The sequence below is a fragment of the Procambarus clarkii genome, chromosome 67 (assembly GCF_040958095.1).
Source record: "Procambarus clarkii isolate CNS0578487 chromosome 67, FALCON_Pclarkii_2.0, whole genome shotgun sequence".
NCBI lineage: Eukaryota > Metazoa > Arthropoda > Malacostraca > Decapoda > Cambaridae > Procambarus > Procambarus clarkii.
In genome coordinates, this window is record NC_091216.1 from 10,394,660 (window position 1) to 10,409,973 (window position 15,314).

At 38.6% G+C, this 15,314-nt stretch overlaps 1 protein-coding gene across 1 annotated transcript in view; it reads left to right on the forward strand.

Moving 5' to 3' along the window:
• Window positions 1-15,109, forward strand: part of LOC138355339 (digestive cysteine proteinase 1-like) — a 58,648-nt gene extending 43,539 nt beyond the window's left edge. Inside the window, exons 4-8 of the mRNA XM_069310219.1 lie at window positions 433-590; window positions 2,288-2,467; window positions 8,675-8,866; window positions 9,037-9,202; window positions 14,875-15,109. Of these exons, the coding sequence (XP_069166320.1) occupies window positions 433-590; window positions 2,288-2,467; window positions 8,675-8,866; window positions 9,037-9,202; window positions 14,875-15,083 (905 nt within the window). The 3' untranslated portion in view covers window positions 15,084-15,109. The remainder of the gene's footprint in view (window positions 1-432; window positions 591-2,287; window positions 2,468-8,674; window positions 8,867-9,036; window positions 9,203-14,874) is intronic.
• Window positions 15,110-15,314: the final 205 nt, after the last annotated feature.

Sequence of the window (15,314 nt, forward strand, 5' to 3'; positions counted from 1 at the left end):
AAAATAATTTGTCTTTAAATACAACAAATATTAATACAGTAACCTTTAATAACCGAATTGGCACCAATGATTTTTGTTACTATGTTAAATACCGTTCAGATCTCATTAAGTACTGTGCTCTTTAGGTTTAATCTCCAAATATACGTATTTTTGCTTCCTAGTCAAATCAGAACGGTCTACATCATGCAGACAATGATTCACAATAACGAGGCTGGGGTATGATAACCAAAACACACATCTGAAAATGAAGAAACGACGAAGTTGCGGACCATCCTGGACCGTCCTGGACCGTCCTGGACTATTATGAAGTCGTAAAAACGTCATCGTTTCTTCATTTTTTTATATGTTGTTTTGTCATCAGGTCTGCAATATGTGTGATAATTAGGAATATGTGCAGTGTGTAAAGTACTAAGAATGTGGTTTTATTACAAGCGTTTATTAATTTTCAGGCTAAATATGGCCGCAAGTATAAGAACTCAGAAGAAGAAAATCACCGCAAGAGTGTGTTCCAGACAAATCTTCAGTTCATCGTCAAGTTTTCAAAGGAGAACTCTACCCACAACGTGGCGATGAACGAGTTTGGTGACATGGTTGGTCTCTGTGCCATGTGGTTATTATTGTGTTGGAATTATGACCCGGGATGAACCACTGGAACCAGAAAGCTATCCTGTGCTAGTCTCTAATGCATAATATTGTATTTCCTGAAATATATGTTTAAATTTCTCACACAAGCATTAACACAACCTATGGTGAAGAGGTCAGAATACTCGTCTCGCAATCAGTCAGACAGATGTAATTTTAAGCTTGGGGGGACGATGGCTCTTCGAACTTTAATTTCGCTCAGTTTTGTGCACTGAACCTTCATTACGTTGATCTCACTACACTGATCCTTCATTTCCAAACAATATTCAGTTCGCCCCTGTACAGTGACATAATATTCAATACGCCCCTGTACAAAGACTCAATTATCAATTTGCCATTGTACAACGACACACTATTCAGTTTGCCCTAAAACAACGACACACTATTCAGTTTGCCCTTATACAACGACACAATATTCAGTTTGCCCTTATACAACGACACAATATTCAGTTTGTCCTTGTACAACGACACAATATTCAGTTTGCCCTAAAACAACGACACACTATTCAGTTTGTCCTTGTACAACGACACAATATTCAGTTTGCCCTAAAACAACGACACACTATTCAGTTTGTCCTTGTACAACGACACAATATTCAGTTTGCCCTAAAACAACGACACACTATTCAGTTTGCCCTAAAACAACGACACACTATTCAGTTTGCCTTTGTACAACAATACAATATTCAATTTGTCCCTGTACAATGGCACAATATTCAGTTCGCTGCAATTAACTAGTAAATGCGTGGCAATTATTTTCCTGGATAGTAAGTGTTATTTTTTTCTGCTAATGCATCAAAAGCACAGAAAATGGCGCTAATTGCCTAAAAAATATGGTGTAAACTTTGACTGAGAGAGCTTTGGGAAGACGTGTTGAAGGGATGTGAAGGCTGCTGACTTATGAAGCAATGTCTGCTGACTTATGAAGCAATGTCTTTCCAGTCTCCGTAGTGTAGTGGTAAGACACTTGCCTGGGATTCTGCGACCGCTTTGTCAAGGGTTTGTATCCTGGCCGGGGAGGATTTACTGGGCGCAAATCCTTAACTGTAGCCTCTGTTTAACGCAACAGTAAAGTGTGTACTTGGTTGTAACAACGATTCTTCGCGGCGGGGATCGTATTCCAGGGACCTGCCCGAAACGCTACGCGTACTAGTTGCTGTACAAGAATGTAAGAACTGTTGTATAAATAAACAAAATGTGTCACAGCTCTAGATAAGGAGTAGCCAGCCTTCAAGTACCTCAGAGACCTCTTCCCTGTGGTTTCTTAAGCAAGATTCAAAGCAAAGTTTGAGAGGAATAATAACCATTTGCTGTAAATCAGAGGCATAAGCAACAAGTAAATAATACTTGCTTCGCAGTAACAAAAATAGTGTTACATTGTATAACAAATCAATAAATTCATCCCCCTTTGCACGTAGGAATAGTTAGGGACCTATCTGTAAATGATTGGCAATTCGTGTTATGAGGCTATATGACATTGATTAACTAAACCAGTTTCAGTACTTTACCTGCGTTTTAAATCCAACGTAACAAACTTAACCTATAAGATTAGCATAATTTTTTGCCTCATACTTGTAAAATAAATATTGTAGTGCATTAAATATATTGCTTCGTCACGAGTCCAAACTAACTTGTTGTATGACAGACGAATGAAGAATTCAACAAAAGGATGAACGGATACGTACCTTCGTCGTCCCGAGAGGCCAACACAGTATTCAGCCCCCAGACAAGGGTCCTGCCAGCTGCTGTGGATTGGCGCACCAGCGGCTACGTCACTCCTGTCAAGAACCAGTTACAATGTGGCTCTTGTTGGGCATTTTCTGCGGTAAGTATTTTGTCCTCGTTCCAAAGGGATGGTAAATGGCCAGAGTGTTGTAAGTGATACTGTTGTAGCAAGCGTCTGCATGACAAGTTAGTGATCCACTTCTTGGGAAGTTTACTTCTTCAATAAATATTTCTTCTCAACCTATAAGTGGACTGCCTCTTCTTCAGCGATTTTTTATAACCTTGAATATTATACGTCTAACTTCAAAAATAACTGTTTTACCGAGGAAATTGTCAGGGGCAGTAACGAGGATTCATTTGAACAAATCCACAGGGCCGTGACGAGGATTCGAACCTACGTCCGAGAGCATCCCAGATGCTGCATTTATCGACTGAGCTACGACATGTTCACCTTTGTGGATTTGTTCATTTGATGCATCACGCTATTATGATTTCTGTGTTTAATGAGGATTCGAACCTATGTGCTGGGTATTCCCCAGACACCCAGGTATTTTGGCTGGAGTCACAGGTATTTTGTAATGTTTCTCATTGATATGTCACGTTACTGTGATTTCTTTGTGAACTATTTTATTATGTTAACCAAATTAAAATGTCTATTCTAAAGAAAGTTCTGCAGCTTCAGTGATACGCAGATTGACTTTGAGTTTATGATTTATAACTTTTGTTAGTTTCAGCATATACTACAAATACCACATGACGTACTTAAAGGTCAGGGAAAAGTAAATACAATAGCAGCTAAAGTGAGGGATGAAATTTTAATACTTTTAGATTTTAATCACAAGAGACACAGATTTGATCAATCAATTGAACATTCTGTTCAAAAACACACAGAAACCATATTTAATTTGATCATGTACAGAATATATACCCTAGTTCATCACACACAGGACATACACTCTACTCCATCACACACAGGACATACACTCTACTCCATCACACACAGGACATACACTCTACTCCATCACACACAGGACATACACTCTACTCCATCACACACAGGACATACACTCTACTCCATCACACAGGACAGGACATACACTCTACTCCATCACACACAGGACATACACTCTACTCCATCACACACAGGATATACACTCTACTCCATCACACACAGGACATACACTCTACTCCATCACACACAGGACATACACTCTACTCCATCACACACAGGATAAACACTCTACTCCATCACACACAGGATATACACTCTTCTCCATCACACACAGGACATACACTCTACTCCATCACACACAGGATATACACTCTTCTCCATCACACACAGGACATACACTCTACTCCATCACCCACAGGATATACACTCTACTCCATCACACACAGGACATACACTCTACTCCATCACACACAGGATATACACTCTACTCCATCACACGCAGGATATACACTCTTCTCCATCACACACAGGACATACACTCTACTCCATCACACACAGGACATACACTCTACTCCATCACACACAGGATATACACTCTACTCCATGACACACAGGATATACACTCTACTCCATCACACACAGGATATACACTCTACTCCATGACACACAGGATATTCATTCTTCTCTATCACACATAAGATATATACTTTTCTCAATCACACACAGGAAACAATCATCTATATATAACATTCCAGAAACACATTTAATCCATGACGCACGATAAAACTCGTTCTGTTCATTCATTCAAGGAAACACACACTATTCCATCATATACAGGAAACTCACACTATTCTATCTAACATAGGAAACACACACTATTCCATCAAACATAGGAAACACACAATATTCCATCAAACACCTAAAATACATTCTATACTATAACACACAGCCTGCATATTCTAATCCAGTATACATTGTAAACACACTATTCTTGATAACATAGCAGAGAAACGCTATTCTTAATCACAGCCAGTGATTATACTCTGCTTCATACCACACCAAAACCCACTATTCCATCATAAATTAGGAACATACTATACTCCTCCATACACCTGGAATACACTATTATTTCACACACCATAAACACATTGGTGGGAATTTACTTGTGGGAACAATTTTATTTTAATTTAATCTTATTTAATTAGTACCGAAATTTAAGTTAAGTATTGGTGTAAGTAAATTATATGTTTATTTAATTTAAAAGGTGTGGACTGTATCTTAGATCTCTACACAAATATATCCCATTGACTTGGGGGATTCAGCTATATATATTTCACTATTACTACTTAATTAATCAATAAATTATTGAATAATATGATTTATTTTATATATAAATTTAATTGGCTATACGAATATTAGAGAGTAAAGGCCTTAGCTGTAGGTGATGTTGGTGCTCAGACACGGAGACGTATTAGTCACGTGGGCCAAGCGTCTCTGCCTGACGACAAGAGGTGACTACGACGTCCCTCCCGGGGCAGTCAATAAGCCTTTCCTTCATAATGCATAATCCCTTCCCTTCTCCAAGTTTATATCTCAGCCTGCCCACAATTTACTATATAATGTTGTTCACAAATTATTAGAATTATTTAATCACGAACTAAAGTGATATATCGGTTAAGACTGCTTACTCCTTGGGGCTGGTCTTCCTACCTCATAACCATAACTAATCAGTAATGCTCGATTGCCCATACGTTACTAATGTATCAAAAATGGAACGAGGTACCTCCTGAGAAGTAGACATATCATTCCCATTTCGTCCCCATGGTGCAGTGGTAAGGCACTCGCAAGACCCTACGCGAGTGCTTTGGCCTGGGTTCGAATCCTGGCCGGAGAGGATTTACAGGGTGACAGTCCTAAACTGTAGCCTCTGTTCACCCAGCAGTGAATGGGTACCTGGTTGTTAAATTATTTGGTGGGGTCGCATTCCGGAGAAAATTAGGATTAAGGACCTGCCTGAAATGCTTTGCGTGCTAGTGGCTTTACAGGAATGTAGAAACTCTCGTATATAAAAATAAATGAATTAAATAAATAAAATTCATCAGTGGAATCATAGAAGCCTGGCTAATGTAGGAAAACCCAGCACTCTGTCGTGTGTCTCGTTAAGAAGTTGTTATGGTGGCAAGTTCCTCTCTCCCAGAAGAGGCGTTCGTACGTGGCAAAATGTTATCGTATTCCGGGAGGGAGCGGTGGTGGTTAAAGCTTACTTTCTTTGAAATAAGCTCAAATTTATTTTATTACGTTAATTTATGCATAAGGAAATCCTCAGACTGTACGAATTACATGTTTATGATCAAACACAAATTAGCTCTGTCATTCAATGATATTTGCTGACGTGAGAGGCCATTTCTGATAAATGAATGGAATAATTAATTTCAAGTCTTCCTGTTTAAGTAAATTTACTTGAATATTATTTTGGTAATTTTACATAGCAACAGAAAATACATTTTACTGGTGTATATTTTATTAAATGGAAACTAAGTAAATTTATATAGAACTAGGTGAGAAAGATTTCCCAAAACAATCTACTTCGTCACATATCAACACAAGCTGGAAACTAGCTATACTCATCTTACGCTTGGCAACACTAGTTATTTACATGGGAGAAACAATGTTAAGTCAAACACCGCAAACACAGTCTACTCCATTACACTTTGAGAACACACTCTACTTTATCAAATTCCTAAAACACTATTCCATTACCCATCGGAAACAAATTCTGATCTATCACAAGCGGATGCACTCCTCTCCATTACCCACTAAATACACATTAATTCATCATACCGGAAACACACTTCTCTATCACAAATAAAAAATACACTGTACTCCGTCATTCTCCGAGCACATACAATACTCCTTCAAACACCGAAAACATTCACTTCAAGGTCACACCTTTTCTAACACATTCCATAACACTTCCTAATGCTCTGCTCCATTATAAAACGATAACACACTCACCTCAATCACACACTGGAAAAACACTCTTCTTCATCACACACAGGGAATAAAATCTACTCCCTCAGACACACGGAATGCAATGTTCTCCATCACACGCCAAAACACACCCAGATTCATCACCCACCAGGAACACTCTCTGCTCTATGACACACCAGATCTCACTCAACTCCATCACACCCTGGAATCAAACTCTGATTTACCTCACTTCAGAAACACACTCTACTATACCAGTCTCCGGAAATATACTGGACATATATATACCATCACTAAGAACATACTCTACTCTATAACACAATAGAAGCACACTGTGCACTATAACACTCAGAAAACACTCTCCGCTCCATCATACACCTAGATTAAACACCACTTCATCACACACCAAAGACAAACACTGTTTCCCTATTCATCATTAAAAGGGTTTACTCAGTCCCAAAATATTGAGCAGGAGTACTCTGCTCCTCTACACACCGATTAATTAGTCACCTTTATTACACACACAAAACTCATTACATTCCATCCCATTCATAAATCACGTTCTACCCCTATTTATACTACTCTATATTCTACACATAAGGAACATAATATACTTCATTAAACACCAGTATCACTTCCTACTCCATCACACACAGAGAGCACACTATACTCCATCAGACACAGGGAGCACACTATACTCCATCACACACAGAGAGCACACTGTACTCCATCACACACAGAGAGCACACTATACTCCGTCACAGATAGGGAACACACTCTACTCCATCACACACAGAGAGCACACTATACTCGATCACACACAGGCAGCACACTATACTCCATCAGACACAGGGAGCACACTATACTCCATCACAGATAGGGAACACACTCTACTCCATCACACACAGAGAGCACACTATACTCGATCACACACAGGCAGCACACTATACTCCATCACACACAGGGAGCACACTATACTCCATCACAGATAGAGAGCACACTCTACTCCATCACACATAGGGAGCACAATGTACTCCATCACACACAGGGAGCACACTATACTCGATCACACACAGGGAACACACTCTACTCCATCACACACATTGAACACACACTATTCCATCACACACAGGGAACACATACTCCCCCATCAGACACAGGGAAGACACATTACTCCATCACACACAGGGAACACACACTACTCCCTCACACACACACAGGGAACATGATCTACTCAATCATACACAGTGAACATGATCTATTCCATCACACATAGGGAACATGATGTATTCCATCACACATAGGGAACATGATCTACTCCACTACACACTGGGAACATGATCTACTCCATCACACACAGGGAACATGAACTATTCCATCACACATAGGGAACATGATCTACTCCTTCACACACAGGGAACATGATCTACTCCATCACACACTGGGAACATGATCTATTCCATCACACACACAGAGGAACATGATCTACTCCATCACCCGAAGGAACATTATCAATGAACTCATAAACTCTGCACCTTCCATCACATAAACTGTGCCTCATCCATCACATAAATTTTTCTCCATCAATCACATAAACTGTGTTCCATCCATCACATAAACTATGCTCTATCAATCACATAAATTTTTCTCCATCATTCACATAAACTGTGTTCCATCCATCACATAAACTATGCTCCATCAATCACATAAACTGTGTTCCATCCATCACATAAACTGTGCCTCATCCATCACATAAATTTTTCTCCATCCATCACATAAACTATGCTCTATCCATCACATAAACTGTGTTCCATCCATCACATAAAGTGTGCCTCATCCATCACACAAACTGTGCTCTATCCATCATACAAACTGTGATGGATAATTTGGAAACACACGTGGAAACACTATGTACCATCACACACTGTACGATGTGTAAATTCTGGTCGATCACACAATGGACTCTCAATATTTACTATCTAACATAAACTATGCCTACTAGCATGATCTAAACACATCTTGGTGAGAACAACAAGGTGAGTACATCTATGCTATGCTTTAATTCACACTTCACAAAGTGTCATCATAAGTGTTGACTGTAAGTAAGTCTGGCAACTGGAGCCTGCTTCTGCTACTTTATTTGCCAGGATTTTGGTGGATCGCTCCATTAACATGAATGTATATATATAACAGAAAATTATATTCTGGGTTAGAGCATCTTGGCATTAACATATTGCGAATTTTTCCTCAATAATGTGACGTGACTAAATATAGATACCATGATCGGCAGTGGTGCTTAAGGTGCTTTGCTTACTTATCATCCTGGCACACCTGCAAGAAAGATTCTCTGCCTGGCTTTTTACACAGACCGGCTCCTTGGAGGGTCAACAGTTCCGAAAATCCGGCAAACTTGTGAGACTCTCCGAGCAGCAGCTGGTCGACTGTGCCGGCGGTGTTTACCAAAACCAGGGATGTAACGGTGGCTTGATGAATTATGCCTTTAACTACCTCAAGGCTTATGGGTCTGACAGTGAAGCTTCCTACCCTTACGTGGGAGTGGTAAGTGGTCCTTATCTACACTGCACGTTCTTGGTTGCAAACTGACAATTATATTGTTTAAAATTATTATATTTGTTTGTAAAGATCATTTTTACTTCTATGTTTTATGATATTAACAGAATATATTTTTGCAAGACAGAGATAATTTTTTTTTATTTTAATATTTGCAGCAAGGGACTTGCAAGTTCTCAGCAAGCAACATCGCCGCCAGAGTAACTGGCTATGTCAACGTAGCTTCACAAAGTGAGAGTGCTCTGATGACAGCCTTAGCGACCATTGGTCCCATCTCTGTGGCCATCGATGCCGGCCACTCATCATTCCAGTTCTACAGCGGTGGTGAGCTCACACCCGTATATATGCAAATGGAGGGTCCATCAAAATAAGTGAATATATTAGAGGTAGTTGAGGTAACGGATTAGTCTCAGGGACTTGATAAATCAAAGGCAAACAAAAGACGAACAAAAGAGGAAGGACTTGAGAACAAAGGACAATAAAACCGTTTTTACATGGAACTAAAAGAAGCTGTAGAAATCCTAGGGCTTAAAGATGAAAGTATCATTACCTGCAAGCCAAAGATGTGTTTTTTTTAATTTGTTCATTATTTTCCAACACTGACATGGTCACACATTTACAATGCTAACCAAAATATATACATTTCAACATGTTATCCTTGGACATGAATTAAACATACAATATGGGACGTCCGTTAAACCTATAATTCAATGATTTTTTGAACAATAAACCACAGAAGGTTATTGTACTACTTTTAAAAGGCTAATATAATTTACATACATAAATATACAAATACACAGATTTACGACTGTCTTACATAAACACTGTTCAAGGTGTTCTTAACAATGTCATTATTGTGCGTTTACAAAGGTGAAGTGCAATTCTGACCAGTTTACCCATATCCTGTATACACGTACGTACACACACACACCATACACACATACATACATACATACATATATATATATATATATATATATATATATATATATATATATATATATATATATATATATATATATATATATATAATATATATATATCTTTGGACAACACACACCAGTGGGCCTCGAACCCAGAAAGCACAACTACCTTCCAGTAGCTGCCATAACTAGTACGCCTTAACCCACTACACCATCAGACCCTTAAAAGAAGTAGAGACTTCGAGATATATATATACACCTCAAATAACTCCACTTCCCAAGGGCACTAGACAAGTAACTACGCATAGTAACCTCTCACTTGTCTAGTGCCCTTGGGAAGTGGAGATATTTGAGGTGTATATATATCTCGAAGTCTCTACTTCTTTTAAGGGTCTGATGGTGTAGTGGGTTAAGGCGTACTAGTTATGGCAGCTACTGGAAGGTAGTTGTGCTTTCTGGGTTCGAGACCCACTGGTGGGTGTTGTCCAAAGATTGTTAATCTTCACTTGTGGTTTAAGCAAGTATAGGCATATATATATATATATATGCCTATATATGTATATATATATATATTGGTGTATACTGGCAGCAGGTTTTCTTTCAAACATGTTTCATTGAATATGACCGCATATTCTGTATTTATTATTTTCTGGTTTAGGGCTTCTATCCCTCTAACTATTTTCTTAGCATCAGGGCTTAATTGGAATAGGAGTTCTCCAAAACTCATTTTCGTACTTTTAAGGTGAAGAAAAGAAGTGATTTACTATAGAGTGTATTACACTTATTTGTATAATTTGCACGACGTTTCGAACCTCCATGGTTCATTCTCAAGTGAACAGATCTTACAATACTAGTTGATTTTATACCCGCATTAGGTCAGGTGATAATACAATGAAGGTGAAAAACATGGGGGGATACATAAGGGATAAACATAGGGGCTGCAGAAGGCTTATTGGCCCATACGAGGCATCTCCTATCTAAACACAAAGATTAATCCAGTGTAATTGGCCTAAGGCCAATTACACTGGATTAATCTTTGTGTTTAGATAGGAGATGCCTCGTATGGGCCAATATGCCTTCTGCAGCCCCTATGTTTATCCCTTATGTATCCCCCCATGTTTTTCACCTTCATTGTATTATCACCTGACCTAATGCGGGTATAAAATCAACTAGTATTGTAAGATCTGTTCACTTGAGAATGAACCATGGAGGTTCGAAACGTCGTGCAAATTATACAAATAAGTGTAATACACTCTATAGTAAATCACTTCTTTTCTTCACCTTAAAAGTACGAAAATGAGTTTTGGAGAACTCCTATTCCAATTAAGCCCTGATGCTAAGAAAATAGTTAGAGGGATAGAAGCCCTAAACCAGAAAATAATAAATACAGTATATATATATGCATATATATATATATATAAATATATATATATATATATTATATATATATATATATATATATATAATATATATATTATATATATATATATATATATATATATATATATATGTCGTACCTAGTAGCCAGAACGCACTTCTACGCCTACTATGCAAGGCCCGATTTGCCTAATAAGCCAAGTTTTCATGAAATAATTGTTTTATAACTACCTAACCTACCTAACCTAACCTAACCTAACTTTTTCGGCTACCAAACCTAACCTAACTTATAAAGATAGGTTAGGTTAGGTTAGGTAGGGTTGGCTAGGTTCGGTCATATATCTACATTAATTTTAACTCCAATAAAAAAAATTGACCTCATACATAATGAAATGGGTAGCTTTATCATTTCATAAGAAAAAAATTAGAGAAAATATAATAATTCAGGAAAACTTGGCTTATTAGGCAAATCGGGCCTTGCATAGTAGGCTGGGAAGTGCGTTCTGGCTACTAGTTACGACATATATATATATATATATATATATATATATATATATATATATATATATATATATATATATATATATATATATATATAACTGAAAACTCACACCCCAGAAGTGACTCGAACCCATACTCCCAGATGCCACGCAACTGGTATGTACAAGACGCCTTAATCCACTTGACCATCACGACCGGACAAAATGAGGTGATAGCCGAGGCTATTTGAACCACCCCACCGCCGGCACTCGGATAGTAATCTTGGGCATAGCATTTTACCAAATCACCTCATTCTTTGGGGCACACGTGAGGAACACAAATGCGAACAAGCCTGAATGGTCCCCAGGACAATATGCAACTGAAAACTCACACCCCAGAAGTGACTCGAACCCATACTCCCAGATGCCACGCAACTGGTATGTACAAGACGCCTTAATCCACTTGACCATCACGACCGGACAAAATGAGGTGATAGCCGAGGCTATTTGAACCACCCCACCGCCGGCACTCGGATAGTAATCTTGGGCATAGCATTTTACCAAATCACCTCATTCTTTGGGGCACACGTGAGGAATACAAATGCGAACAAGCCTGAATGGTCCCCAGGACAATATGCAACTGAAAACTCACACCCCAGAAGTGACTCGAACCCATACTCCCAGATGCCACGCAACTGGTATGTACAAGACGCCTTAATCCACTTGACCATCACGACCGGACAAGATTACTATCCGAGTGCCGGCGGTGGGGTGGTTCAAATAGCCTCGGCTATCACCTCATTTTGTCCGGTCGTGATGGTCAAGTGGATTAAGGCGTCTTGTACATACCAGTTGCGTGGCATCTGGGAGTATGGGTTCGAGTCACTTCTGGGGTGTGAGTTTTCAGTTGCATATTGTCCTGGGGACCATTCAGGCTTGTTCGCATTTGTGTTCCTCACGTGTGCCCCAAAGAATGAGGTGATTTGGTAAAATGCTATGCCCAAGATTACTATCCGAGTGCCGGCGGTGGGGTGGTTCAAATAGCCTCGGCTATCACCTCATTTTGTCCGGTCGTGATGGTCAAGTGGATTAAGGCGTCTTGTACATACCAGTTGCGTGGCATCTGGGAGTATGGGTTCGAGTCACTTCTGGGGTGTGAGTTTTCAGTTGCATATTGTCCTGGGGACCATTCAGGCTTGTTCGCATATATATATATATATATATATATATATATATATATATATATATATATATATATATATATATATATATATATATATATATATATATATATTGTATATTTGGTAGCAGTCTTTCCTGTAGACATATATTATTAAATATGACCGAAAAAGTAAGATTAATAATTCTAACACGAATTTTCTCAAGTTTTCTTATATTTTTCTTCACTGTCGATGGTAACTGAAAAATCAATTCTCCAAAATTCATTTTTATTTCTAGTCTGACGCGACACTTGAGCACGTTTCGTAAAACTTATTACATTTTCAAAGACTTTAGTTTACTCACACACAACTTATAACTGAACAGAGCTTAAACATCTTCGATTTTATACCTGCATTTGGGTGAGGTGATATGTTACAACAGTTTTTGATGAGGTGAAAACAAACTTTCAACACAAGACAGAACACGAAACAATAGGTATAATATTTTGTAAGTTAAAGGGAAGAATGGAAGTAACTGCAAAGGTCCTATTGGCCCATATTTCTTGATGCTTCTATAATGGTGCAGAGTCTTGAAGTGGGTATAATATAGTTGTGCATTAATTGGCTGTTGATTGCTGGTGCCGACTTCTTAATGTGTAGTGCCTCGCAGATATCTAGCCGCCTGCTATCGCTGTATCTATCGATGATTTCTGTGTTTTTTTATAAGACTTCTCTGGTGATGGTCTGGTCTGGTTGTGGGAAGAGATTATATGTTCCTTAATGGAGCCTTGTTGCTTATGCATCGTTAATCGCCTGGAAAGAGATGTTGTTGTCTTGCCTATATACTGAATTCTTTAAGGCTTACAGTCCACAAGTGGATATTTGAAGGCATAGACGACATTGGTCTCTTTTAAAGCGTTCTGCTTTGTGTCTGGAGAGTTTCTCAAGAGTAGGTTGGCCGTTTTCTTGGTTTTAGAGTAGATCGTCAATTGTATCTTCTAATTTTTGTCTGTAGGGATAGCGTTTCTATTAACAATATCTTTCAGGACCCTTTCCTCCGTTTTATGAGCTGTGGAAAAGAAGTTCCTGTAAAATAGTCTAATAGGGGGTATAGGTGTTGTGTTAGTTGTCTCTTCAGAGGTTGCATGGCGTTTCACCTTCCTTCTTATGATGTCTTCAACGAAACCATTGGAGAAGACGTTGGTGCAAGAGTATGATTCTTCAAACATCCTGGCGTCAAAACAAAAGTTGGCCGAAAGAATAATCAAAACAGGCAAAAGGTTGGCGGGAAATGACAAGGAGAAGTGGGGGAGAGAAAAACGAAACATAAGGAAAAGGAAAAGTCGTCCAGCAGAATTCGTGAGGACATCAGCAGGAGCGTAGAGCCACAAAAGGACAGAGGACTGTCCCATGGAGTATCACACCCCAGCAGCCGCCCACCAAGCCCCCTCACGGCAACAACGAGCAAGAGAGGGAGGGGGAAGAGATGTTTAGCAAATTAGATGATAGTTCAATGCAAGGGATCTGAATCTCTTCTTAAAAATCGGAACCACATTTGCAACTGTACTCTGTTCGACTCCCATGATTTATTAAATATTCTGGACAAGGTTTCATTAAGCTCATCTATATTATTCATTAATCACCGTTCAAATATTCGTTTTGCACTTGTACATGTTGGGCTTTAATTGTTGTGTTCATATAAAGACATCCTCTACAGTAAACTAGTCAACGTGTCCTCTTCACAATCTACATATATATACATCTCACCTGCAGATATATTATCAAGATCTTTAGTAAATAAAGACAAATAATTTATTACAAATATCCCCCATTTCTTTCTAATGATATAATTATCTTATCTGTCTCACTTTTCAATAGCTGAGTCGTCTCCCTAATCTTTGTTTATTATATCTACAAAGTAACATTATTTTATTAGGTTTCTAATGTTTATGTTATATTCTAAAACCAATATTCGAGAATTTGCGTAAAAAAGGCCATTTTTTAGTGCAAATCTGGGTAAATGTGGATACATATATTAATGTGTGATTGTGTTGCAGGTGTGTACTATGAGCCGACGTGCTCGTCAACCAAACTTAACCACGGTGTACTGGCAGTGGGTTATGGTACTGACACCTCAGGAAAAGCCTACTATATCGTTAAGAACTCCTGGGGCACCACCTGGGGCTCGGCTGGGTACATTTTGATGGCTCGTAACAGGAATAACAATTGTGGTATTGCCACTGCTGCTTCCTACCCGACGGTGTAGTTATTGTAGAACTACCAGTTCAGAGAGAATAGGGAAAGCTGAATAATGAATATTTCTATGGCAGGAGGGACACAAATTTAAAATAAACCTGTTTCTACACATTGATTCTGTCATGAAATAAAGTACTTGCATTTTATTCTCATTAATTTACCTTAAAACGTTTTGCAATATAAGCTTACAAGTTTTCAGTTCAAGATGTAATTCATTAGATAAAAGGTAAACGCCCAACAG